Source organism: Dermochelys coriacea, chromosome 1, assembly GCF_009764565.3.
Source record: "Dermochelys coriacea isolate rDerCor1 chromosome 1, rDerCor1.pri.v4, whole genome shotgun sequence".
Lineage (NCBI taxonomy): Eukaryota > Metazoa > Chordata > Testudines > Dermochelyidae > Dermochelys > Dermochelys coriacea.
The window spans coordinates 237,262,340-237,286,918 of record NC_050068.2 but is presented as its reverse complement, the minus strand read 5'-3'; the positions used below and the strand labels follow the sequence as shown (position 1 = coordinate 237,286,918).

Genomic DNA, 24,579 nt, shown 5'->3' with positions numbered 1-24,579 from the left:
CTTTTGTTTACCATTTTTACAGTGCAAATATTTGTAATAAAAAAAATATAAAGTGAGCACTGTACTCTTTGTATTCTGTTGTAACTGAAATCAATATATTTGAAAATGTAGAGAAACATCCACAAATATTTAATAAATTTCAATTGATATTCTATTGTTTAACAGTGCAATTAATCATGATTAATTTTTTTAAATGTGATTAATTTTTTTTAGTTAATCACATGAGTTAACTGCGATTAATCGACAGTCCTAACTGAAATATATAAATGTGGCCAGTTTACAAAAATATTTTTGAAAAGAATAGGTATGCAAATTATTACAGCAGGAGGACAGCAGCATCTCTGCTTTCTAATTAGGCAGGTTTTACCTATTCTGTTCAGTGTTCTGTTCATGAGTACTTAGCAAAGATTTCCCTTGCATTGCATGATGGCATAGGACATGTCAGAGACGCGTGTCTTTCTGTTTAAACAGCATCCTTTTTTGGCAGTGGAGGGGGAATCAAAAAATATCACTTGAGTTCAGGACTTGTGGATCTGGGTTTGGGGCTCTCTGTAAAAATAGGGAATAGTTATGAAGTTCAGATTTTGATCTGAACTTTCCCAAAGTTTTGGGAGTATTTGGATTATCTAATTAATTATCGAGCTGCTATCAAGGAGGGATAGCTCAGTGGTTTGAGCATTGGCCTGCTAAACCCAGGGTTGTGCGTTAAATCCTTGAGGGGGCCATTTAGGGATCTGTGGCAAAAATTGGGGATTGGTCCTGCTTTGAGCAGGGGGTTGGACTAGATGACCTCCTGAGGTCCCTTCCAACCCTGATATTCTATGATCAGCTGAAACTTCTATGATGATAATGTCTGAGCACCTCCAAAGTATCTATGCATTTATTCTTCAAATCTTTTGTAAAATAATTTGATGCCTGTTGCACAAATGGGGAATTGAGGCACAAAGAGACTAAGGCCCAGATTTTCGAAGATATTTAGGCGTTCTGCACAGTATCACAATGCCCAATTCATTTAGAAGCCTAAATCTCAAAAAGTTCAAAAGTGACCTAGACTCCTACACCTCACTGAAAGTCAATGGGACACAGGCTCCTGAGTGCCTAAATCACTTTTGAAAATGGGATGGGATTAAAGTAGGTTTGTCACAGAGCGGCAGATTCCAACACGCTGCATGGCAGACGCAGCACTCTTTTCCTGATGCTTCTGTTGATAATCATGTAAGCAGAACAGAACCTCACTCATACTTGCATAGCTGTACTGGCATGTTGGGGTTAATGTCTGCTGCAGTGGAGGAGAGGATAAAATGGTGTCTACCCCTCCTCCAGCACCCCTCCAGAATTGTTCAGCAGAGACCCAGCCACAGTCTGGGTGCATTGGGATCTAGGTGATCCCCTGGGCCCTGTGGGGGGTGAAATCTGTAGAGAGGAGCCAGCCACAGATTGGTAGCAACAGATAAAGCCAAAGCAAGGATTGCTACCCTTGTGGGGAGAGCGCATAAAGTGGAGCCCAACTGGGGTCATCCCTCCCATCAACATCGTCTTAGTCCGGTGGCACAAGGACCCAGATGGTGCCTCCTCTCCCACCCCATGGCATGATGGAGAGCAGTAGAAAGTAGCCAACCAGAGACTCCAGCTGGTAGGAACAGGAGCAGCCAAAGCTGGGACCTCTCGACATTCCAGTCAAAACAGTTCAAAGTGCTCTGACTTTCTCTGCCCTCTGCTGATTGGCCGTTTGCTTCAGCCCTCCCTTCCTCCCTGCCTTCCCCCTTCATCAGAGTCTTCATCTCAGCTTCACTCCACACCTGCCTTGCCTTACCCTCTTCTCCTCTGCCTTGTCCCTCTCACTCTCCTTGCCCTCACTTTTTCTTTTCATTTAGCTGACCCTCTCCCAAGTATCATCCCATCCCCCAAAATGGTGGACCTAACATGACAGTTGCTGCCATCCCATTGTTCACTCTACTTGTGTGTTCTACCCCTTCCCCACCCTGTGTCTATCTTGTCTTATTAGACAATATTGTTTCATTGTGTGTGCTCCCCCATCTACCTCTATCCAGCTGTTGACTCTTGGCTTATACTTAGATTGCAAGCTTTTGGGGCATGGACTGTCTTTTTCTTGTGTGTTTTTACAGCACCCAGCGTGGTGGAATCCTGGTCCATGACTGGAGCTCCGAGGCACTACAGTAAAACAAATAAATAATAACAGGAGCAAACTCTCACTTTTTTGTTAGTCTAGTAAATGGGCCAAATTCAGTCCTAGTGTCAGTAAAATGAAACCCTACTTGTTTCAGTAAAGTTAGAGTAGTTTACATCGAGGTTGAGGGTATTTTTTTACAGCAGGATAAATAATGAAGGTTAGCTATCTCTCTACAAAAATCCTAGTGGAGACAAGAGACTGTCATTTTTACTTCAAGCAACGTGAGGTCAACCACAGGTGGGAGGTAAAATGTTGACCCTGACCTAACTACATCACGGTAAAAGCTACCTGTGCCTCTCCACTAAGATTCTACAGCAAGACAGCTAACCTGCATTTGTTATCCCACAATTTTTAAAAAAACACAACTTTTTGGTAAAGACATTTGGCTCAATGCCTCTAAAAGTACTAATAGGAAATACTGGGTCAGTGTTCAGATTTATAAACCTGACTGGGCTTTCATTCAAGGTGATGGAATTTTTGCCACTGGTTTCAGTGTGAACAGGATCAGACTGTAACTGCATATTAATAAGAATCTGTGCAAAGTATCAGGGCCATGGGATCAGGCCAGCAATCAGAGGTGAAAGTGAGGTGGTACGGGCAGGTATGGCAAACTGGTAAAAAGTGGCCCCCAGTACCGGCCCATACTCAGCTGATGTTAAAGCGCTGCCATGGCAGCGCTTTAACGTCGTTCCCCCTTTTGCCTCCTTCCTTCTCCACCGCCCCCCCCCCCCGGGCTGCTGCCGGGGGTGGAAAAAGGGGCAGCTTCTCCAGGGCTGCTATTTAAAAGGGCCTGGGGCTCTGGCCACCACTGCTGCTATCGCAGCAGTGGACAGCGCCCTGGGCCCTTTACATCGCTGCCGGAGCCCTGGGCGGTGCACTCCAAGCAGTGCGGATGGGCTGGCTGGGGGACGCTGACCCTCCCAGCCCCGCCTCTTCCACCTGAGGCCCCACCCCTTCCAGGAGCCAGAGCTGGCCTCTGTACTGGTAAGTATGGAATGTTACTTTCACCCCTGCCTGCAACTGGCAAAAATACAGTAATCTTTTCCTTTTCTTTACACCTAGTATCTTTAGCTCTCATAAATCTACAGTTGTTTTGGGACCTTTCTGCAAACTCTTGTGTCTATAAATGTAAGCCAAATTCTGCACTGATTTACATGCCTTGCCTCCTATACAAGTAAGAGCTTTTTTTCCCCCACTGCAAACTGGAAGAAATTGAAAGCCCATATAAGATTTTTTTTTAATATATAGGAAAAATCACAAACAACAGTTTAATTATGTTCATTTTCCTAAAAAATACCTTTAGGGTATAGACAATTAAGTCATAACATTCCAGCTGAAATTGAGACTGACAACAAATGGAAAATTTTAAATCTCTCTTAATGGCCTCTCTAATATTTATAACAAGCTCATCTTTAGTGTTTTCTAATTCCAGACTTTCCTTAAGCAGGCAATATTTTGTTATACATGCTATTTAAAATAGTATTTCAATGCTTTAGCTATGCATTCCTATTAATATTTTCACTAACTGGAAATTCACACTTTCAGTAACTGGAAATTAATTTCTTTTGCTTATTTCAGGTCCAAAATCTACTGAACAGAAACCTGGAGTGCAGTTAGTCATATCCTATGAGTGCACCCACCTGACAATATTGTTGAAACACATGAGGAATATTGTAAGTCCTTTGATTATAATTGAGCTCTAGCATAAGATTTTATGTTAGCAGAGTGCTGTGCTAACATTAATCCTCACAACGTCCTTTGCAGATAAATATATTTTACAGAAGGTTTTGTGACAGTTCTTTTCATTTAACATATCTGATCTCTTTCAACAAGGTTTGAAGCCAGGGTGTGGTACAGAAACTAGAATCTTTAGTTTCATGGTCAGTGATGATCTCCTACGGGCAATGCACAAAAGATTAGGTGTCCATAATGGCTCTGGAAGCTGCTTTAGCTATTACTGATTCCGAGTTGTTGTTGACTCTTGCCAGGAGTGGATGGAGTCACATGTCAATGGCTCTGTCCCTTTCTTAGTAAGGTCCTAGCTGGAGAGTACTTACTTATCTACCCCAGCGTTCTTTCACGTGGGATTGTATAGACATGTCAGCTCTCCTGTTCAACACATACATGAAGTTCAGGAACATCATTTGCTATTGGATAAGGGGGCATAGTGCCTCTGGAACTTTTCGTAAGTCTATGTGCTCCATTCCCCTCCTCCCCCAAATTATAATCACATACAACGTTCTATATGCCGACAAAACTCTCCCCTCCACCTCCCTCCGCCATTTTTTCTGAAGTGACTTCCCTGTGAAGTTGCTAGAGGAAATACTGAAGTGGGTTAGGCTGCAGTGTGGGGTGGTAGGATGACAATGCTCAGCTCTACTTTCAGCAGACCTAGATGGTAAAAGTATCTGCTTTCCGGTAGTGTGGCTGTGATAGGACTGGCAAGGCTCAGTCCAGACAAGACTCAGATGATGCTGGTTGGCTTAGGGGATCTTGTGAGGGCAGTATGCATTACCTCAGCTAAAGTGGTATGTCTGCTCTTTGATATTAATAGCCTCTACAGGCTCTGGAATTCCCAACTGCTCTTTTCAGTCTCAGGCAATGGCGGTGACCAGAAGACCCTTTCATTACCGTTGTTTAACTAGGAGATTGTGACATTTCTTCCATGCCATGGACTCCACTGGGTTCATTCATGCCTTTTTCAGCTCCAGACTAGATTACAATCACTTGCTCTAAATTGGACTCAGCCAAGCATCAGCCAACACAAAATGAGACTGGCTGGCTGGTTGGCTGTATCAGTCATGTGAAGCCTACATATCCCCAACTATTCTCTATAGACTCCCCAGGCTTCTGATTTACAATTCAGTGTATTCATTTTGATCTATAAAGTCCTAAAAGATTTGGGTCCCAAGAGACTGTCTCTCTTTCCATGCACCATCCTGAGAGTTGAGATTGCACGGGATACATCTGCTGCTGAGTCCTATTTATATGAACATCCTAGACTGTAGAAGATGCTTCCTGTGTTATTCAGATAGAGCCCATGGTTTTTACCTTCGGGGTACAGATAAGGCCCTTTGGGGAGGGGAGTATCTTCTTCAGGCTGAGTAGCTGGTGAAGCTTGTGGAGGGAATTTTGGTTAGAACATTATGCTCTTAGTATTACTGTGTGTATTGTATTTTTTTCCACTGTACTTATGCTGAGAGTCTCCATGATATGTGTGTGTATGTTATAAATCTGTGGTTGGTTAGATGGTACATCTTATAAATCTGTGGTTGTGTAAGATGCATATTTGTATGTGTCAGATGTGGGAAAGTATAGTGGTAGTATGCAGTTTATAAGTGTAAGTTTTTCTGGTGAATTTGCATGGATGGTTTGCAGATGTACAGGGGCAGCTTTAAGACTATCAGAGGTGACTTAACTCTGTGTGTCCATACTTTCAAATGTTTAGGCTTTTTAATGTATAATTAACTTAAAATGTCCTGGCCCTTGTAACTCTACAAAGTTCTGTTTAAATTAGACCTTAGATGGGCCTGAGCAGCCACACTCAAGTGTTCCTGGACCAAGAGTTTGGTTCAGTCTATTGCCCATAAGTGTGTCAACTGTGGTCAAGATTTTTCAAAGTAGGTGGCTAAAGTTGAGCTCCTGAATCCATTTCTTGGCATCTGAATAAGTAAGCTTATACAAATACAAAGCGCCCACTTCAATGGGAGCTGCTGGTTGCTCAGCACGGTCAAAAACTAGACACCAACTATGGATTTCAGAGACAAACTTTAGGCAACTATTTTTGGAAATCTTGGCCTTTTTTTCTTTTCTTTTTTTTTTTAAATGTGAACACTTGGGTTCATTATACTCATTTAATATAAATTACCAAACAGTTGTGACATGGTAACAACTTTGGAACACCACTATTCTGGGCTGACTTCAGACTAGTGACCTAGAAGGAGTTCTTTATCCTGTTAATAATCTCTTCAGCCATCCAATCCCCTAGATCAATCTGTCTGCCTGCCTCTTTTGGGGTTGAACAAGGATTAAAAAGTATTCCAAGTTTATATTTTATTCAACACATATTAAATCCATTTCAGGTCTATTCAGTCCTTTTCAGTGTCTTACTAATTACAATATTTTTAGTGGTTCATCTGTACAGAAAATTAATTTGCCACCTTGTTTATTTCAAAATTTATAGTAAATACTTTTTGCACTGGTTTCCCCCATCCCCCTTTAACTTATCCTTTAAAATAGTGTATGTGATGCTTTCAAATGTTTAAATAATTGTATTGGGCCAAATTCATTCTTGGTGTAACTTCATTGAACTCACTGGAGTTTGTCGATGAATTTGAATTACTGAAGGAAACAATAATTATTATTTGTATTGTGGTAGATCCTAGACACTTCATTCAGGGATCAGGGCCACGTTGTGCTAGATCCTGTACACACACAAAATAAACAAGGCAGTGCTGCCCCAAAGAGCTTATAGTCTAACTATATGATGAGAGACAACATGGGGAGAAAAACAAACGGGTTGTGGAAGAACAAGGTACCTGTGAAACTACCGTGTTTATAGCTATTGTCAAGTGTTTGTAGGTTTCATGGCAGAGGTGGGATTTAAGGAGGACAATGTAGTAGCTTTGCAGAGTTTTACAAGGAGCTTCTCTCAGGCATATGGGGTGGCACAGGAGAAAGCAGAGAAGTGTTTTAAGGTGCAGTTGGTCTAGTTTGTAGAAGGCTGGCTTTGTTAGCAGAGGTTGGGCTCAACAGCTCTATAACTATATAATTTCAGGTTTCAGAGTAGCAGCCGTGTTAGTCTGTATTCGCAAAAAGAAAAGGAGTACCCGTGGCACCTTAGAGACTAACAAATTTATTAGAGCATAAGCTTTCGTGAGCTACAGCTCACTTCATCGGATGCATTTGGTGGAAAAAGCAGAGGAGAGATTTATACACACACACACACACACACACACACACACAGAACATGAAACATGTTTCATGTTCTCTGTGTGTGTGTGTGTGTGTGTGTATATAAATCTCTCCTCTGCTTTTTCCACCAAATGCATCCAATGAAGTGAGCTGTAGCTCACGAAAGCTTATGCTCTAATAAATTTGTTAGTCTCTAAGGTGCCACGGGTACTCCTTTTCTTTTTATATAATTTCAGTCCATGGTGCATTATTTACCCACTTTTTGTAATACCTAGAAAGAAGGTTGGAGAAATAAAAGCATGTATCTGATGCCTAATCTCTGATCTTAGGTCTTCTTCAAGATGCACCTGTTTCTCCCTAAAACAGGAAATATTTCAATCATCAGTGAAAGTTCTTAAAGTCCTGCCTAAAAACAGTCTATTGAAATATACTTTGAAGAATAAGTACAGCATGAACTTGTTTAATAGATTTTAAGGCTAGAAGGGAACATTAATCTCTGCTAACCTCCTGCTTTATCCAGGCCATAGTTTCACCAAGGGAATTCCTGCATCTTCCCCAACAACTTGACTAATAAGACAATTTGAGCAGCAATGCATGCAGACAGTGGTAGAATTAATTGCAAAGGCTTGTGCACATTTCAAATTAAATACTATAGGTAAACAATGAGAGAAAAGTTCTGTTAAACTGGTGTTGACTGACATATTTAACAGCGCTGCCAACTCTCATGATTTTATTGAAAGTCTCATGATCAGTAGTGTTTTTCTTGAATCCCTAATATCATGTGAATACATCAGATTCTCAGCTTTCATTAATTAAAAAAGTAAGTTTGCAGCCCTCATGGCAGCCAAGAAAAGCTTGAAAAGCAGACCCCTAAGGGTGTGAAAGCCAGAAGATCCATGAAGAGTCAAAATATTTTATTTTTGAAATCTCATGATTTTGTAAACCTTTGATGATTTTTTGGGCCCTGACTCATGATATTTGAATACTTAGACATGGTGATACCATATTAGTGCAGAGATGCAGTGAAGTTGGAACACTATAAACAAAGAGGTAAACCTTGGCAGAGGGAAGGAAACTAGAGAAGGGGATTGGGGAGTAGTTGGGTGCAGAGTGAGGGAGAAAGGTCGAGATTGCCTCAGAGAGAGGGTAGGGCAGCAGAGACAGAGGGGCAGCATGGCAACAACTGACAGAGTCCCTGACACTGGAGAGGGAGACATAGGGCTTGTCTCCACTTACCAGTGGATCGACGCTGCAACGATCAATCCACCGGGGATCGATTTATCGGGTTTAGTGAAGGCCCGCTAAATCAACCGCAGATGACTCTCCCGTCAACTCCGGTACTCCACCGGAACGAGAAGAGTAAGCGGAGTTGACAGGAGAGAGTCTCCCGTTGACATCGCATAGTGTGGACCCTGCGGTAAGTAGATCTAAGCTATGTCAACTTGAGTTACGCTACTAACGTAACTCAAATTGCGTAGCTTAGATCGACTTTCCCCCATAGTGTAGACCTGCCCATAGAGTTCAGGGAGAGGAAAGTTTGGTCTGGCATCTGAAAGGACTTGCCAGCAAAGGGCAGGAAGTTATCTGCTAAGGGAGCAGAATAAATAGAAACCTGGCAGCCACCGTGTGGAGGAAGAAAGAAACAAGACTCAGAAAGCCAAGAGAGGGACCTGGCCCACTATAAGGGAGTGTGGGACAGGGAGAAGGTATGGAGAGAAAGGGTGCTCTGTAAACACTGAAAGACAGACTAGGCGCTGGGGGAGGGGAAAGAATCTTTAAAGCCCAGCACATACAGTTGTAGCCGTGTAACTGTTATTAATACTCAGAGAGACAAGGTGGGTAAGATAATGCTAAGGGAAGTTTTCATGGCTAAATGAATCTAAACATTATCCTGAAAATGCACCAAATTGGATGCTGGAAACTGACACCAAAGTGGAAAGGAATCAAATGTCCAGTGTGGGGATTTGACTAAGTTTCCCAGGTAAATCAGGCTGTATCTCTCTATCTGGTAGCCTGGTGCTAACAACCCTGCCTGCTGCAGGACGAGACCTCCATGCAAGTGGAGGGAGCTCCAGCAGCTGCAAATACATTAATGCTGCTGCCCTCTGCATTTGCCCCATGACAACTAAACCAGATGCACATGTAGGCTACTGGATGCACTTCCCAACCAGACATGTGGGAGAGTGGGGAAAGCTTCTCAGACTTTTCTCCAGGCTCCAACTAGCAAAAGACACCATCCATCCTTAGTTTGCTCCAGAACTTACTTCCATCCTTAGTTTATTCTAGACATTGGTGGGGAAGAGTCCCTGCCTGCCAAACTCCCTTCCCACCATTTACCTGCCTGTTTTAAAACATAAATGAAAACAAAATTGTCCCCAGGTAGAATGTGAACATGAAAAGTTTAAGTCAATGCTAATCCATCCATATCCAGGCAGAGAGGGATTTCTCGAATTCCTGCCCCAGAACAGATCTTACATGTAGGAGAAGACAGTAAGTCCTGAAGCAAGGATTTGCACAGAGCTGGTGGGATAGCCAGGAACAAGGAATTAACCTAACTGCCTCAGTGCTCAATCTATCTGTACATGTGCAGAGATTTGTACCAGCTGAACCAACCCATTTCAGAAGTTCAGAAAAGATTTGTTTGATATTTTCCTTTCCCCCCCCCCCCCCATGAATGTATCCTAGTATGATATGGGAGCATTAGCTCAGTGGTGACTCACAGAAAAGAATGCTGCCTATTGACCGGCACTTCTTCCAGATATGCCCTGGTTTTCCCAGGGACAATAGTCTAATAAGCAGCTAGACTTGAGTCCTTATTTGACTTTGGCTTTTCCACTGCCAATGATTAATGGTGCTGTGAAGGATGATGTGTGGGTTGACAGATTAGTAATCAATTTAGGCTCACCTGGACATCCTCTTTGCACTCCTGCCCTATACCATCCATACTCATAGCAATCACTACAAGAGAGGGTAGGAGAAATGATGGATGACTGGTTTGGGAAGGAAGGAGAGCACTAAATCTTCCTTAAAACCACAATTCTATGCAATTTAAACCATGTAAAAGTTCCTCAGGTGCAGTGCAGTAAGGACCTGATCCAAAGCCCACTGAAGTCATGAGAGGTGCACTAAATGGATATGTGGGCAGGGAGTGAGAATTCCTTCTTGTCTGTCCCATCGCAGTCAGCTCTTGTCCTTTACCTTCTTGTCATTTGAATGTTCACACTTTATTAATAATAATATAAGAAGTGTCAGGACCAAAAGAAAAATACAGTTCTTGTCCTGAAGGGGTTATAGTCTGAGCCCCAATCCGGCATGGATGGAACTGATTACAGGATTGGGGCCTAAAAGATAGAAACAAAAGAAGATGGGATGCACAGTAGAAACTAGAGAGAATGCACTTAATGGTCAGGGAATTTTGGGGTTCATTTTATTTTTCTTTCCACCTTTTTTCCAAACTATCTACTCACTTCTGAAGGATCTCATGGGAGAGAGGCTGTCATGGTTCTGGGTTTGCTGGACCTTTGACCCTTATTCAGTCTTTCAAGTGACAGGGCAGCACCTATTCTTCTCTCAGAGTGGAATCCTGACTTTTAGAATGGGTCTCTAGGTTACAGTCCCCAGTTTACCCAACCATGCTTCCTCATCACGAGCCTGTAACTAACTTACTGATAACAAAACTAGAAGACAAAGATGGATTGACGGTCTACAGCTATAGACTTCCCTTCAGGAGCTGTGAACATTTCTCTGCAGAGCCTGCCTCTCTCTCTTCCCTGGGCTTCAGAGAGTGGGTCTTTAAAACCAGGCAAGCCTCTTTGTTCTCTGTGTCCAGATGACGCTCCCCTTGCCATGGGGGGTGATCTACCTAGTTTGTACAGAGATAAAACGTCAAAGGCCTTGACACTTGTATTGTTTGTTAAGCACCAGTGATTAGGATAGCTAAACCATTTTAGTTCTTGCAGATTGTCACAGGGTCACTCACCACACTGGCACTGTCTGCTGGCTGTTTCGGGAATTAACTCTGGTCAGCAGGTGCACCCTCCAGTGCTGTTGGCTCTCCCATCCTCAACTCCACCTGCAGACTCCTGCAGTTCCAGTCTCACTGCCTCTGCTTCGTGCACAGCCCTCTGGTCAGTGTCACAATCCGGGTTCCCCCCTTCTGGGGGGACTCCTTCCGCAATAGTCTAGCAGCTCCTCACAGCGTCTTTAGCAGTCCACAGCCTGGCCACTTCTTCAGAGGTGAGTGGGGGGGAAACCCAGGCCCAGCCACTACTCTGGGTCCCAGCCCAGGACTCTGTAAACAACAGCTTTCCCTGCTTCTCCCTCCTTCCTTTCTCCTCCAATTCCCTGGGCCACTTCCTTGCAGCCCCAGCACCTTCGGCTCCTGCCTCTGGCTCCTTCACCCTCTTCCCAGGGCCTCAGGCCTGCAAGTCCTCGCAGCCCTGTTTCTGGTGCTAGTCTCTGCAGCCCCCTAGGAAGCCAGTCCCCTCCCTTGGGCTTCCTGCAGGCAGACTCCCCTGCTCTAGAGCCGCTGCAAACTCCCCTGCTCTAGCCACTCTATTGGCTGAAGCCACTGCCCTAATGGGCTGTTTCCTTGCAGCCCTTCAGGCTGGGTTTTAACACTTTCAGGGCCAGTGTGGAGCAGACCCAAGCCGCCAAAGACCGATTTAAACCTTAGTTATTCTTTAACAAGAAACCCAACACAAGCAAGCAAACAGAGGGTCACATATCTATAATATGTTTAATGCCTATTATCTCCCATTTTCATCACGAGGCACTTGACTGAAAAAATGTGGTGGATTGGCCAACTGGAATAGGGAGGGAATACCATAGATAGGAGGCAGAATGGTAAAATGCCAAAGATGGGTGTGGGAAATGAATGGGGGGAGGGAAATTTTAGAGCTGAACAAAAGCCTTGTAGAGAGATAGTTTTGGAGACAGAATGAGACCAGGTAGTTTGGAAGGAGGGGATGTAATAGTTCCAACTGTGGTTTTCCTCAAGATTGCCAAGGGTAACATAGGACAAAAGCCAAGACACATGAAAATAATATTCCTGCTCTGGTGCACATTTACAGAGAAATTGACTTTTTTCAGAATGGTGGGTTAGAGAATGTTCTTACTTTAAAATGAGCTGGATAAGATCATTTTTCTTTGGACTGAAAATTGGCTGAAGAGCTATCAACAAAGGAAAACGCTAATCAGCAATGTTTCAAGTTGAGGAGAAGGTCATCTATTGTGGCACCTCAGAGAGTGGTGTTAGGTCCAATTTATTTATAAAGCTGGTCAGAGGTATTGACAAATGTATCATTCAGTTAATTATACTGTTATTGACAAATGTCTTATTAATCAAATGTTTTGGGCAGTACGGGCCTAGCTTTATTATTTGAATGCTATTTTGAATAAATCATTCACTGAATAACTAACATTTGTTGAATAACGTATTCAATGAGCTCCACTTAATATTATTGATCATTGTGCAGAGGAGGGAAAAGACCCTGAGATGAAATTTGCAGTTGATACTAAATTAGAAAAGCAAAAGTATTAGTATAGTCTGAACAGTAATACCAAGATATTTAAAGCTATCTAGACAGAAACTCGTGCAATCAGTTGGACAAACAATTACTTTCCCATTATTACACATGGGGAAATATTGATCCCAAGCACACACATTAATGGGATGCAGAATATTGATAACAATATAACTTGGAACTCTTTGTAATGAACTCAAGTGTCAACTATTTTATTTAGAAAAGAAGATGTTTCGATCAGTACTAAGCAGAAGCTGCCCTTAAATTTAAAAGGTAAAGTATATAATAAAATAAAAAATAGAATGTTTCGACGGTATCATAGGACTGGAAGGGACCTCGAGAGGTCATCTAGTCCAGTCCCCTGCACTCATGGCAGGACTAAGTATTATCTAGACCATCCCAGACAGGTGTTTGTCTAACCTGCTCTTAAAAATCTCCAGTGATGGAGATTCCACAACCTCCCTAGGCAATTTATTCAGTGCTTAACCACTCTGACAGTTAGGAATTTTTCCTATGTCCATCCTAAACTCCCTTGCTGCAATTTAAGCCCATTGCTTCTTGTCTCATTCTGAGAGATTAAGAACAATTTCTTCTCCCTCCTCTTGTAACAACCTTTTAGTACTTGAAAACTGTTATGTCTCCTCTCAGTCTTCTTCTTTGCCAGACTAAACAAACCCAATTTTTCCATGCAGTGGATAATTTGCGCTTGTGCCCTTAATAATGTCTCTTGGAAAATCTGCCAACTTCTTCAATTGTTTTTTCCCCCTTAGACTTGCTTCCCAGGGGATCTTACCTATCAACTCCTGAGTTTCCCAACGTCTGCCTTCTTGAAATCCATTGTCTTTATTTTGCTGTTCTCCCTCCGACCATTCCTTAGGATCATGAGTCTACCATTTCATGACACTTTCACCCAAGCTGCCTTCCACTTTCAAATTCAGAACCAGTTCATTCCTATTGTCAACTCAAATCTAGAACAGCCTCGTCCTCTAGTTGCTTCTTCCTCCACCTGCTGAAATAAAAAATTGTCCTCCATACATTCCAAGAACTTGTTGAATAATCTGTGCCTGATGTGTTATTTCACAACAGATGTCCAGTAGTTGAAGTCCCCCATCTCATCAATTCCTGTGCTTTAGATGATTTTGTTAGCTGTTTATAAAAAGCCTCATCCACCTCTTCTGCCTGGTTAGGGGGTCTGTAGTAGACCCCTACCATGACATCACCCATATTTTTTACCCCTTTTATCCTTACCCAGAGACTTTCGACAAGTCTTTCTCCTATTTTCATCTCAACCTCAGTCCAAGTATATACATTTTTTTCATCTGACATAACTTGTCATGAAATAATATAAAAATAAAAACTCCATATAATTCAAAACAGAAACTTGAAATTTGGAAAATCCAAAACTTCCAAAACAATTTTTTTTCAAAAATCAATTTGTTTCATTAAAATTATTTTTTCCTGGCAATTTTTGTTGAAATTCACTTGTTTTTAAATATTGTCTCTTGAAAAAACATTTGGACTTTTTTTTTCCAATTAGCTCTTGATCTAAGCACGACATTAGCAGAAAGATGCTGAAAAAACTGGAGGGAATTCAAAGTCAATGATCAGTAGGGCTACAGGGACTGATTTATGAGGAGTGATTATAGTAGCTAAATTTTGCTTAGTTAAAAATTGACTAATGAGCACAAAAGTTTGCAAATACTTTGAAGGCAAGGCAAACAGTAGGGATTGAGAGGAATTATTCAGGGTGTTAAATAGGGCATAACTAACAGTGGTCAGATGTAATTAAAGAAAGAAACTTTGGGCCTCATCTCACAGAATGCTTACTCATAGTGAGTGGTATCAGGTTGTGGAACAGACTACCAAACAAAGTGAAGGAATCCCCGTAGTTTGAGATATTTAAAACTAGTTTGGACAAGGTAGCTATGGACTAATGTACTAATTTATTAATTAACAAAACTAGAAGGTTGGTTAAAGTCTCAAATAAAGCTCCTGCTGCTGCTTCTTATGTTGTGTTTTTACATTCAGTTTCCATCTATGCTCAACATGGGGAAAAAAGAATATCTATGTGACCATAAGACAGAAATAAAACAGTAGCATTTGTAAGTGCTTTCTGTTCTCAGAAACTGATTTTCCTTTATTACATTTGATAGTCAGTGACAGTGTAAATCTTCTGTGAGCTGAAAAGAAACATGAAACAGTATTGTTTTCTTTGATTTTTTTCTATCATTATGTTCTGTTCAAGGAAGAGGGAATAGTAGAATCTATAGGTGTGTGCACGCTCACACATGTACATACTTGTAGACTAATACTCCAATCTAGACAAACTCTACCTCAATGAGCCTCATAGACTCTCTAGCTCTGGAAGCTGGACACTGTTCTGAGTGGTAAATGAATATCCCACTGCATAACAATAATACATGGTATGAGGAAAAGCAGATTACCTTCTTCACAGACTTCTAAAACAAAAAGTTTTAGAGAACTGTCCACCAACACCCTTGAGTCTTCACACTCATCCTACTCCCCACATCAAGACCAAGGATTAGGATCTTCCCTCCTGATAAAGTCATCAGTTCACCCCATTAACCCATTAAGAACATAAGAACAGCCACACTGGGTTAGACCAAAGGTCCATCTAGCCCAGTATCCTGTCTTCCAACAGTGACACAATGCCAGGTGCCCCCAGAGGGAATGAACAGAACAGGTAATCATCAAGTGATTCGTTCCCCGTTGCCCATTCCCAGCTTCTGGCAAAAAAAGGCTGGGACCACCATCTCTGCCCATTCTGGCTAATAGCCATTGATGGACCAATCTTCCATAAATGTATTCTAGTTCTTTTTTGAACCCTGTTATAGTCTTTGCTTCACAACATCCTCTGGCAAGGAGTTCCACAGGTTGACTGTGCGTTGTGTGAAAAAATACTTACTTTTGTTTGTTTTAAATCTGTTGCCAAATAATTTCATTGGGTGACCCCAGTTCTTGTGTTATGAGAAGAAGTAAATAACATTTCCTTATTTACTTTATCCACACTAGTCATGATTTTATAAACCTCTATCGTATCTCTCCTTAGTCGTCTCTTTTCCAAGCTAAAAAGTCCCAGTCTTATTAATCTCTGCTCTTACAGCAGCCATTCCATATCCCTAATCATTTTTGTTGTCCTTTTCTGAACCATTTCCAATTCCATATATCTTTTTTGAGATGGGAGCGCCACATCTGCATGCAGTATTCAAGATGTGGGCATACCACGTATTTATATAGAGGCAATACGATATTTCCTGTCTTATTATGAATCCCTTCTTAATGATTCCCAAAATTCTCTTCACTTTTTGACTGCTGCTGCACATTGAGTGGATGTTTTCAGAGAAACTATCCACAATGACTCCAAGAGCTCTTTCTTGAGTGGAAACAGCAAATTTAGACTCTCATCATTTTATATGTATAGTTGGGATTATGTTTTCCAATGTACATTACTTTGCACCTTATCAACCACTGAATTTCATGTGGCATTTGTTACAGTCACACAGTTCTGAGAGATCATTTTGTAGCTCTTCGCAGTCTGCCTGGGACTTAACTATCTTGAGTAGTTTTGTACCATCTGCAAATTTTGCCACCTTACTGTTTACCCCTTTTTCCAGGTCATTTATGAATATGTTGAATAGGACTGGGCTCAGTACAGACCCCTGTGGGACACCGCTATTACCTCTCTCCATTCTGAAAACTGACCATTTATTCCTACCCATTGTTTCCTATCTGTTAAACAGTATTACCAATCCATGAGAGGACCTTCCCTCTTATCCCATAACTGCTTATCCTTGCTTAAGAGCCTTTGGTGAGGGACCTAGTCAAAGGCTTTCTGAAAATCTAAGTACACTATATCCACGCGATCCCTCTTGCCCACATGCTTTGAGACTCCCCTTAAAGAATTCTAGTAGATTAGTGAGGCATGATTTCCCTTTATAGAAACCATGTTGACTCTTCCCCCAACAAATTATGTTCATCTATGTGTCTGACAATTTTGTTCTTTACTATACTTTCAACCAGTTTGCCTGGTCCTGAAGTCAGGCTTACCAGCCTGTAATTGCCAGGATCACCTCTGGATTCATTTTTTAAAAATTGGTGTCGCATTAGCTATCCTCCAGTCATTTGGTACAGAAGCTGATTTAAATGATATGTTACAGACTACAATTAGTAGTTCTGCAATTTCTTATTTGAGTTCCTTCAGAACTCTTGAGTGAATACCGTTTGGTCCTGGTGACTTATTACTGTTTAGTTTATCATTTTTTTCCAAAACCACCTCTAATGACACCTCAGTCTGGGACAGTTCTTCAGATTTGTCACCAAAAAAAAAATGGCTCAGGTTTGGGAATCTCCCTCACATCCTCAGCCATGAAGACCGATGCACAGAATTCACATAGTTTCTTCGCAATGGACTTATCATCTTTGAGAGCTCCTTTAGCTCTCTTGATCTTCCAGTGGCCCCACTGGTTGTTTAGCAGGCTTCCTGCTTCTGATGTGCTTTAAAAAAATTGCTATTACTTTTTGAGTCTTTGGCTAGCTGTTCTTCAAATTCTTTTTGGCCTTCCTAATTATATTTTTACATTTCATTTGCCAGAGTTTATGCTCCTTTCTATTTTCTTCACTAGGATTTAACTTCCACTTTTTAAAGGATGCTTTTTTGTCTCTCATTGCTTCTGTTACTTTGCTGTTTAGCCACAGTGGCACTTTTTTGGTTCTCTTACTGTGTTTTTTTAATTTGGGGTATACATTTAGGTTGAGCATCTATTATGGTGTCTTTAAAAATTTCCATGCCGCTTGCAGAGATTTCACTTTTTGTGCTGTACCTTTTAATTTCTGTTTAACTAGCTTCCTCATTTTTGTGTAGTTCCCTGTTCTGAAATTAAATGCTACAGTGTTGGGCTGCTGTGGTGTTTTCCCCGCCACAGGGATGTTAAATGTAATTATATTATGGTCACTATTACCAAGTGTTCCAGCTATATTCACCTCTTGGACCAGATGCTGTGCTCCACTTAGGACTAAATCACGAATTGACTCTCCTCTTGTGGGTTCCGGTACTAGCTGCGCCAAGAAGCAGTCATTTAAGGTGTCAAGGAACTTTATTTCTGCATCCTATCCTGAAGTGACATACCCAGTCAATATGGGGATAGTTGAAATCCCCCATTATTATCGAGTTTTTTATTTTAATACCTTCTCTAATCTCCCTGAGCATATCATAGTCACTGCCACCATCCTGGTCAGGTGGTCAGTAATATATCCCTACTGCTAAATTCTTTTATTAGAGCGTGGAATTACTATCCATAAAGATTCTATAGTACAGTTTGGTTCATTTAAGATTTTTACTTCATTTGATTCTACGCTTTCTTTCACATATAATGCCACTCCTCCACCAGCATGACCTGTTCTGACCTTCCAGTATATTTTGTACCCCGATATTACTGTGTCCCATTGATTATCCTCATTCCACCAAGTTTCTGTGATGCCTATTATATCAATATCCTCATTTAATATCAGGCATTCTAGTTCACCCATCTTATTATTTAGACTTCTAGCATTGGTATATAAGCACTTTAAAAACTTGTCACTTTTTAGCTGTCTGCCATTACATGATGTAATTGAATGGGACTTTTTTCATTTGACTATTTCTCATCAGATCCTACCTGTATTTTCAAAAAGAAAAGGGGTACTTGTGGCACCTTAGAGACTAACAAATTTATTTGAGCATAAGCTTTCGTGAGCTACAGCTCACTTCATCGGATGCATTCAGTGGAAAATACAATGGGGAGATTTATAAAGTGTATATAAATCTCCCCACTGTATTTTCCACTTAATGCATCCGACGAAGTGAGCTGTAGCTCACGAAAGCTTATGCTCAAATAAATTTGTTAGTCTCTAAGGTGCCACAAGTACTCCTTTTCTTTTTGCAAATACAGACTAACACGGCTGCTACTCTGAAACCTACCTGTATTTTATCATTGCTGACCAAAAGAAGTTTTCCATATTAGTACAGGATCTAGTCCTGTTTTGTTTCATTGCTGTGAATGGGGGGTGTTTAATAGACCTCAAAATTGGCACAATGCAGCAGGAGATTCAGGCATAGGTGCAACCACTGGGAAGAAGAAGCAGGAACATTTTTTTCCTCCTTCTCCCTCCCATTTTTGATATACTGTATATTCTTCCTTGGTGCAGCTGTAAATGTAATGTATTTTCACTCATGGTCCCTGTGACAGATATGGCAATTTTCTGCAATTGTAGGAAATTGTCTTCCCTCTTCCTTGGGAGATCTTATTGAATTAAGTTTAAGTATCTTTGGAGTCCATTGTATTAAATGAATGGTTTGTGTATTATTGTGGGCCACGATTGTATGTAACCTCTCATGACAGGAGATGTGACAGGTGTGAGACCGAGCTGCGGGGGTTCAAAGGACTCTGTTGAACAATGTGCCAGAGATAAATGGAATTTTGGAACAAAAAAGCGTGAAGTGATTTTCCTGGGGCCGTCTAGGAGGAGGTGAATGCAAATTCCCCACCTTTGGTAATGCAAAAACCCAGCCTTATGAAGCTATTCCTGAGGAGTGAGGAGTCTACTGATCACCTGTTGCATGAGGCCAAGATCAAAGGCCCAAGTTGTGTAAAGGGAAGGCTGAACTATTCATGGTTGTTCTGGTTCTGAGTCTGAGACAGTTATAACTTGGGGAAATACAGATGCAGTTTCCCTGAACTGTGACACTAGCCCAACCCACCCCACCTCCCCACCCACCCATGTGTGTCTGAGCCCAATTACCATATTGCTCAATAGTGTCATTATTAAACAGGGTCTACATGTGAAGTCTTCTTTCTAGCTCAATTTGGTTTGCCCCAACCTAGGATAATGCCCCTGTTTTGCCAGTAAAGCTGTGTCCACACTAGGAAATCTTTGCTAGTATAGTAGTAAATGCATCCGATGAAGTGAGCTGTAGCTCACGAAAGCTTATGCTCTAATAAATTTGTTAGTCTCTAAGGTGCCACAAGTACTCCTTTTCTTTTTGCGAATACAGACTAACACAGCTGCTACTCTGAAACCTAAAATTTATTTGAGCATAAGCTTAAAGTGAGCTGTAGCTCACAAAAGCTTATGCTCAAATAAATTTGTTAGTCTCTAAGGTGCCACAAGTATTCCTATTCTTTCATTAGAATGAGAGGAAGGGGAGTGTGTGTCTCTGTGGGAGGACGTGAAGACGAACCAAAGGTAGGAGTGGGGTCTGCTGGGGAGTTTTGTCTGAGAGTGGTAGAAGCAGTAGCTGGAAGTGGGAGACAGGAGGAGCCATAAGCATCTTTTATTTATGAAGGGAAAAAGGCAGTTGAGACTTGAAGATGTCCAGATATTTTTACCGGGGATGGAAAGCAGAAGAAAGGAAGTTATTTATAGAGGAGGGAAGGCAGAAGTTGTGAATGGAAGTTATCTGTGATTTTTTTTTAAAGATTAAAAAATGCGAGATGGAGCCTTTTCTAGAAAAAGAACAGCAGCTGAACCCAGACGAAGTTCAGGAGCTACCAGAGTGTTTCATCCAGGGATGGAAGGCAGCAGGAATGCCAAAAGCTGGAGCATCAGAAGCTTTTAGGCCAAGGCGAAAAAAGTGAAAGAGAGTGAGCTTTGAGGAATGACTGCCAGAAGGAAATATTTCATTTAGGAAGAGGTGCTAACAAAGATAAAATTTCTGCAAAATATCTAACTGTTGCTTTCAAAAAATTTCCCTTCAGACTCCCATGCTAAAGAGACTCAGGAGTCATGCTGTCAGGCTGAATTTCAGTGCTTTAAATATGCCAGATTTAGAAGAAACCCTTATGGCTTTCTTAGTGTCAAAGAAAATTGCATCATAAAGGAGAGTTAGGTAGTCAGCAAGGGGAAACAAGCAGCTAACAATGTAATTTTTGTAGAAAATTTCATTTCTTCTCTGTTTTCCCAAAATATAACTAGTGTATTTAATATTGAATTACACAAATCCATAACCTGTCTAGGTGGATTTCTGTAAGTACATATCAAATACTACTTTCGGTTTTGGAAATCTAACGTGGAATGAATTATGGAACTTTGCTACAGAGGGTATATTCTGTGAGCCACATTTTTAATACTAAATTAGGGATATGAAAAGAAGTGCCTCTTTCCATTGACTGGCACCCAGAGTTTACCAACTTTCTCTGCACAAAACTTGAATGTTCTTGTAATTCTGCATCTTAGATTGTGCCTTGTATGGTAATGTTTCTTACACTATTGCTCCATTATCATCTTCCCTATCAGCAACTTTGCACCAGTGCATGACATTTTAGCAACTGCTATGAAGACACACAATGTTAAAAATCAAACTGGAAGTGTTTGGTGGCTATGAAGGCTCCAGTGGATTAGGAGTAGTGGATCCAGAATGTTGTTTACTCTCCCTTTATAACATTTCCATCATCCCCTTTGTGGTTTTAGGAAATACTGACATATCAAAAGAAGGCTGGTGACTATTTTCAGGATTCTGCTTATTTTAGAGCTTCCTGTGATATATAAACTAGTTGGAATTTTTTCAGTATATACAGAACTTTTTGGTCAATTTCTTCAGTACATTGGCCATCTCAGGGTCAGTCAGGTCACTTTGTCAAATAACTGAACAATAGTAGTTTATCTGTACGAAGAAGGAAGCACAAGAAGTCAGCTTTTAAATCCAGCACTAAACTTTGGCTATTAGCAGATCAAAATGCCTGGTTTCTGTTCATAGTCCAGGCTGTGAAAAGAGCCATAGCATATCTGTTGGGAATTTGGTTCCATACATTAACCAGTCTTAGTAGCTTTTGAATTTTTCTCTAAGCAAACACAACAGAAAACCCAAGGCTTTGGTCCACATTTTGCTCTAATTTAAAACTGGAGTAACTTCACTAAAGTTAACAGATAACATTTTCAAAAGTACCTAAGGCCCATTTTCAAAAGAGACCTGTGAACTATCATTGAGAGTTAGGCTCCTAAATGCCTAAGTCATGTCTGAAAATGGGTTAATGAAGTTACTCCAGATTTAAACTGGAGCTGAATTTGGCCCAAAGCCATGGTGTATGTGTTGTGCTTTCTTGCAAAATCAAGCTATGAAGACTGCACCAAACAGTTAATACGTGGAACCAAATATCCCGCAGGCATACTGTAGCTCTTTCCACAGCCTAGACTCTGGACAGAAACCAGGCATTTTGATCTGCTAATAACAAAAGCTTTAGAGCAGAATTTCCAAGCTGACTTCTTGTGTTTCTTTCCTCAGACAGATAAGCTACTACTGCTCAGTTATTTGACACAGTGATCAGACTGTTTGACTGTGAGATGGCCAATGTGTTGAAGAAATTGACCCAAAATGTCTATATACATCAAAAAATTCACAGCAAGTTCCAAAATAAGCAGAATCCTGAAAATAGCCACCAACCTTCTTTTGATATGACAGTTTCTCCTAAAACAACAAAAGGGATGATGGAAATGTTATAAAGGGTAAATGACATTCTGAATCCACTATTCCTAATCCAGTGCAGCCTCCATAGGTACCAAACACATCCAATTTTATTCCTTGTGCTTTTGAAAATCTTATCCCATGTTTATACTAGATTTTCACAACAGATGTACGTTGGACTAACTGAGACCAGCAATGACATTCCTCTCTTTTTACTTGTACTTTATATAACACCAGTGATGGAGTTACACTGGTGTATTCTGAATCAGGACAAAGTCAGAGGAGAATCAGACTGTTTGTCACTCGATGCAATGTCATGAAAGCTAGCAGTGGAGAGCATCATTCTTAGGAAAGTAATATTTCCTTGTGTTTTCTCCTTTTTTCCCTTATTCAGATAAGTTCTCAATTTAACCAAGGCAGTCACTTCACAAAGATTTCTTGATAGTTCTGCCGTGTTAATCCCACCCTTGGTTTCACACTGAGATTCCCAAATTGACAAAATTTCCCAGTTGTTCCTGGGATGGTGTGTCTGACAATAATGCTTTTGAATGAAGAAACTAAAGCCTCTTTTGTGACCTGGTCAGGTCTGATTGCATGCCTTGTCTCAGGAAATCCCCCAGTGAAACGGGTTCTTCACAAGGCAATGCTGAGCTACTGTGCAAATTGAGAAAAGCCGTCCCAAATACCTCATGCAACAGAGATTATGTAAGGATTCACCAATTAGGTACAAAATGAATATTGAGATCTCGTCTCAAATGTGTTAGCATTTGTTTTGACCTGTTTGTCATTCAGGGTTGTCTGTTCTTCAGATTTATGCTTCTCTAGTAAGTTATGTGTTTCCTAAATAAACTCATGTCTGAATATCATATTTTTCAAAGGCAACTACAGTAAATTATGTGGACCAGTCACTCCTAAATATAGCTGTTTGGGGATGTTAAAGTTGCCTACCCTGATTACTATTATTCATTGCTCCATCAAAACTCCAACCCATCTTACCTCTACCAACCCGCTCTTGTGTAGGTGAGTCCCTTTCAAAGGCCCCTGGCAGAATCTGGGTCCAGATCGTATTGCTACATTGTGGGCCAGGTTACCCCCACCAGCTGGAGATCTGCCTGGTGATTAAAGTGTTCACCTGGGAGGTGGGAGATGTGAATTCAAATCCCTCCTCTGAATCAGGCAGAGAGAAGAAATAAATTCACATCTCCTACCACCCAGGTGAATCAACAGACTACAGATCATTCTCTCTTTGGCCCGATGAATGTTTAAGTACATTCAACAGGAAAGATTTGAGAGCAGTATAACCTATACTTCATGGAACTGTTTCAACAGTGAGATTGATAGCCTACACCCTGGTGGTTAGGGCACTTATTTGGTACAGGGGAAGTTTCCATTCAAGTCTCTTCTCCTGAGTGGGGATTTGAATCTGGGTCTTGCATATTCCAGGCACATGCCCTAACCACTGGGCTAAGAGTTGTAAAAGGGGAATGCTTTCTCTTTCTCACACCAAGTATTTTCCCTGACTTTTCAGTTTTTAGGCTGAACCAAAAACTCAGTTATTCACTCAATTCTACTTATATCAACTCAGCAGCTGAAGCTACCGCAGAACATGATACCTCACTTACTGACTACGGAGTTTTTCCTCCATGAACATGTGACACGTGCGCTCTGTGAATGCTGACTCTGGGTGGGATAGAAGATGCTGCTTTTGACTTGAGCTGGACCCCCTCCCCTCTTCCCAGTTGAAAAGAGAGGGAGCTGCTGTCAGAGCCTTCTCCATGGGGGACCCTGAATTTTGGAATCCACTCTCCCTTTTGGTCTGAACTATGTTGATCCTTCAGTGCATGCTGAAAAGCCCATCTCTTTTTCCTAGCAGAGGAAAGGGGCTGGTGAAGGGGAGGATCTGTGCACCTTGGGTTGATGTTTAAGGCTAGATTGGTTTGTTCCTGCACAGTTTGGGGGAGACTGCTGAGTTTACTTTTGCAGGTGCTAGTATGATTGGATTTTTAATATATGATGACAGGTCCAAATAGGGTAACCAGACAGCAAATGTGAAAAATCAGGACGGGGTGGGGGATAATAGGGATAATAATAATAGGGATAATAGGGATAATAATAATGATGATGATAATAATAATATAAGAAAAAGACCCAAAAATTGGGACTGTCCCTATAAAATCAGGACATCTGGTCACCCTAGATCCAAAAGCCTTGGAGAGGGGCTTTTCAATGGATTGCATGACTCCTAATACTGTGTTAATTTAACAATGCAGTGCTGTGTCCTGTAAAATTGTCTGTTAGCCTCAATGCCCTAGTGAAGTTCCTATTTGCATAATTGCATCCTGCCTATCTAAATTTCTTATGTATTTAAAATTGACTATAGTCTTTTTCACTTCTGCCCTAAACTCTTGGTGGGGAAAGAAGGGGTGGAGGAGCTGTAGGTGATTTGTATGCCAGCAGTGTGCTATGTAAGCAGTAGTAACAACATTAGCCAT

The 24,579-nt window shown here is 41.2% G+C and overlaps 1 protein-coding gene across 1 annotated transcript in view; it reads left to right on the top strand.

Moving 5' to 3' along the window:
• PIK3C2G (phosphatidylinositol-4-phosphate 3-kinase catalytic subunit type 2 gamma) overlaps positions 1-24,579 on the top strand; it is a 305,063-nt gene that overhangs the window by 262,138 nt on the left and 18,346 nt on the right. Inside the window, exon 30 of the mRNA XM_043516861.1 lies at positions 3,770-3,864. Within this exon, the coding sequence (XP_043372796.1) occupies positions 3,770-3,864 (95 nt within the window). The remainder of the gene's footprint in view (positions 1-3,769; positions 3,865-24,579) is intronic.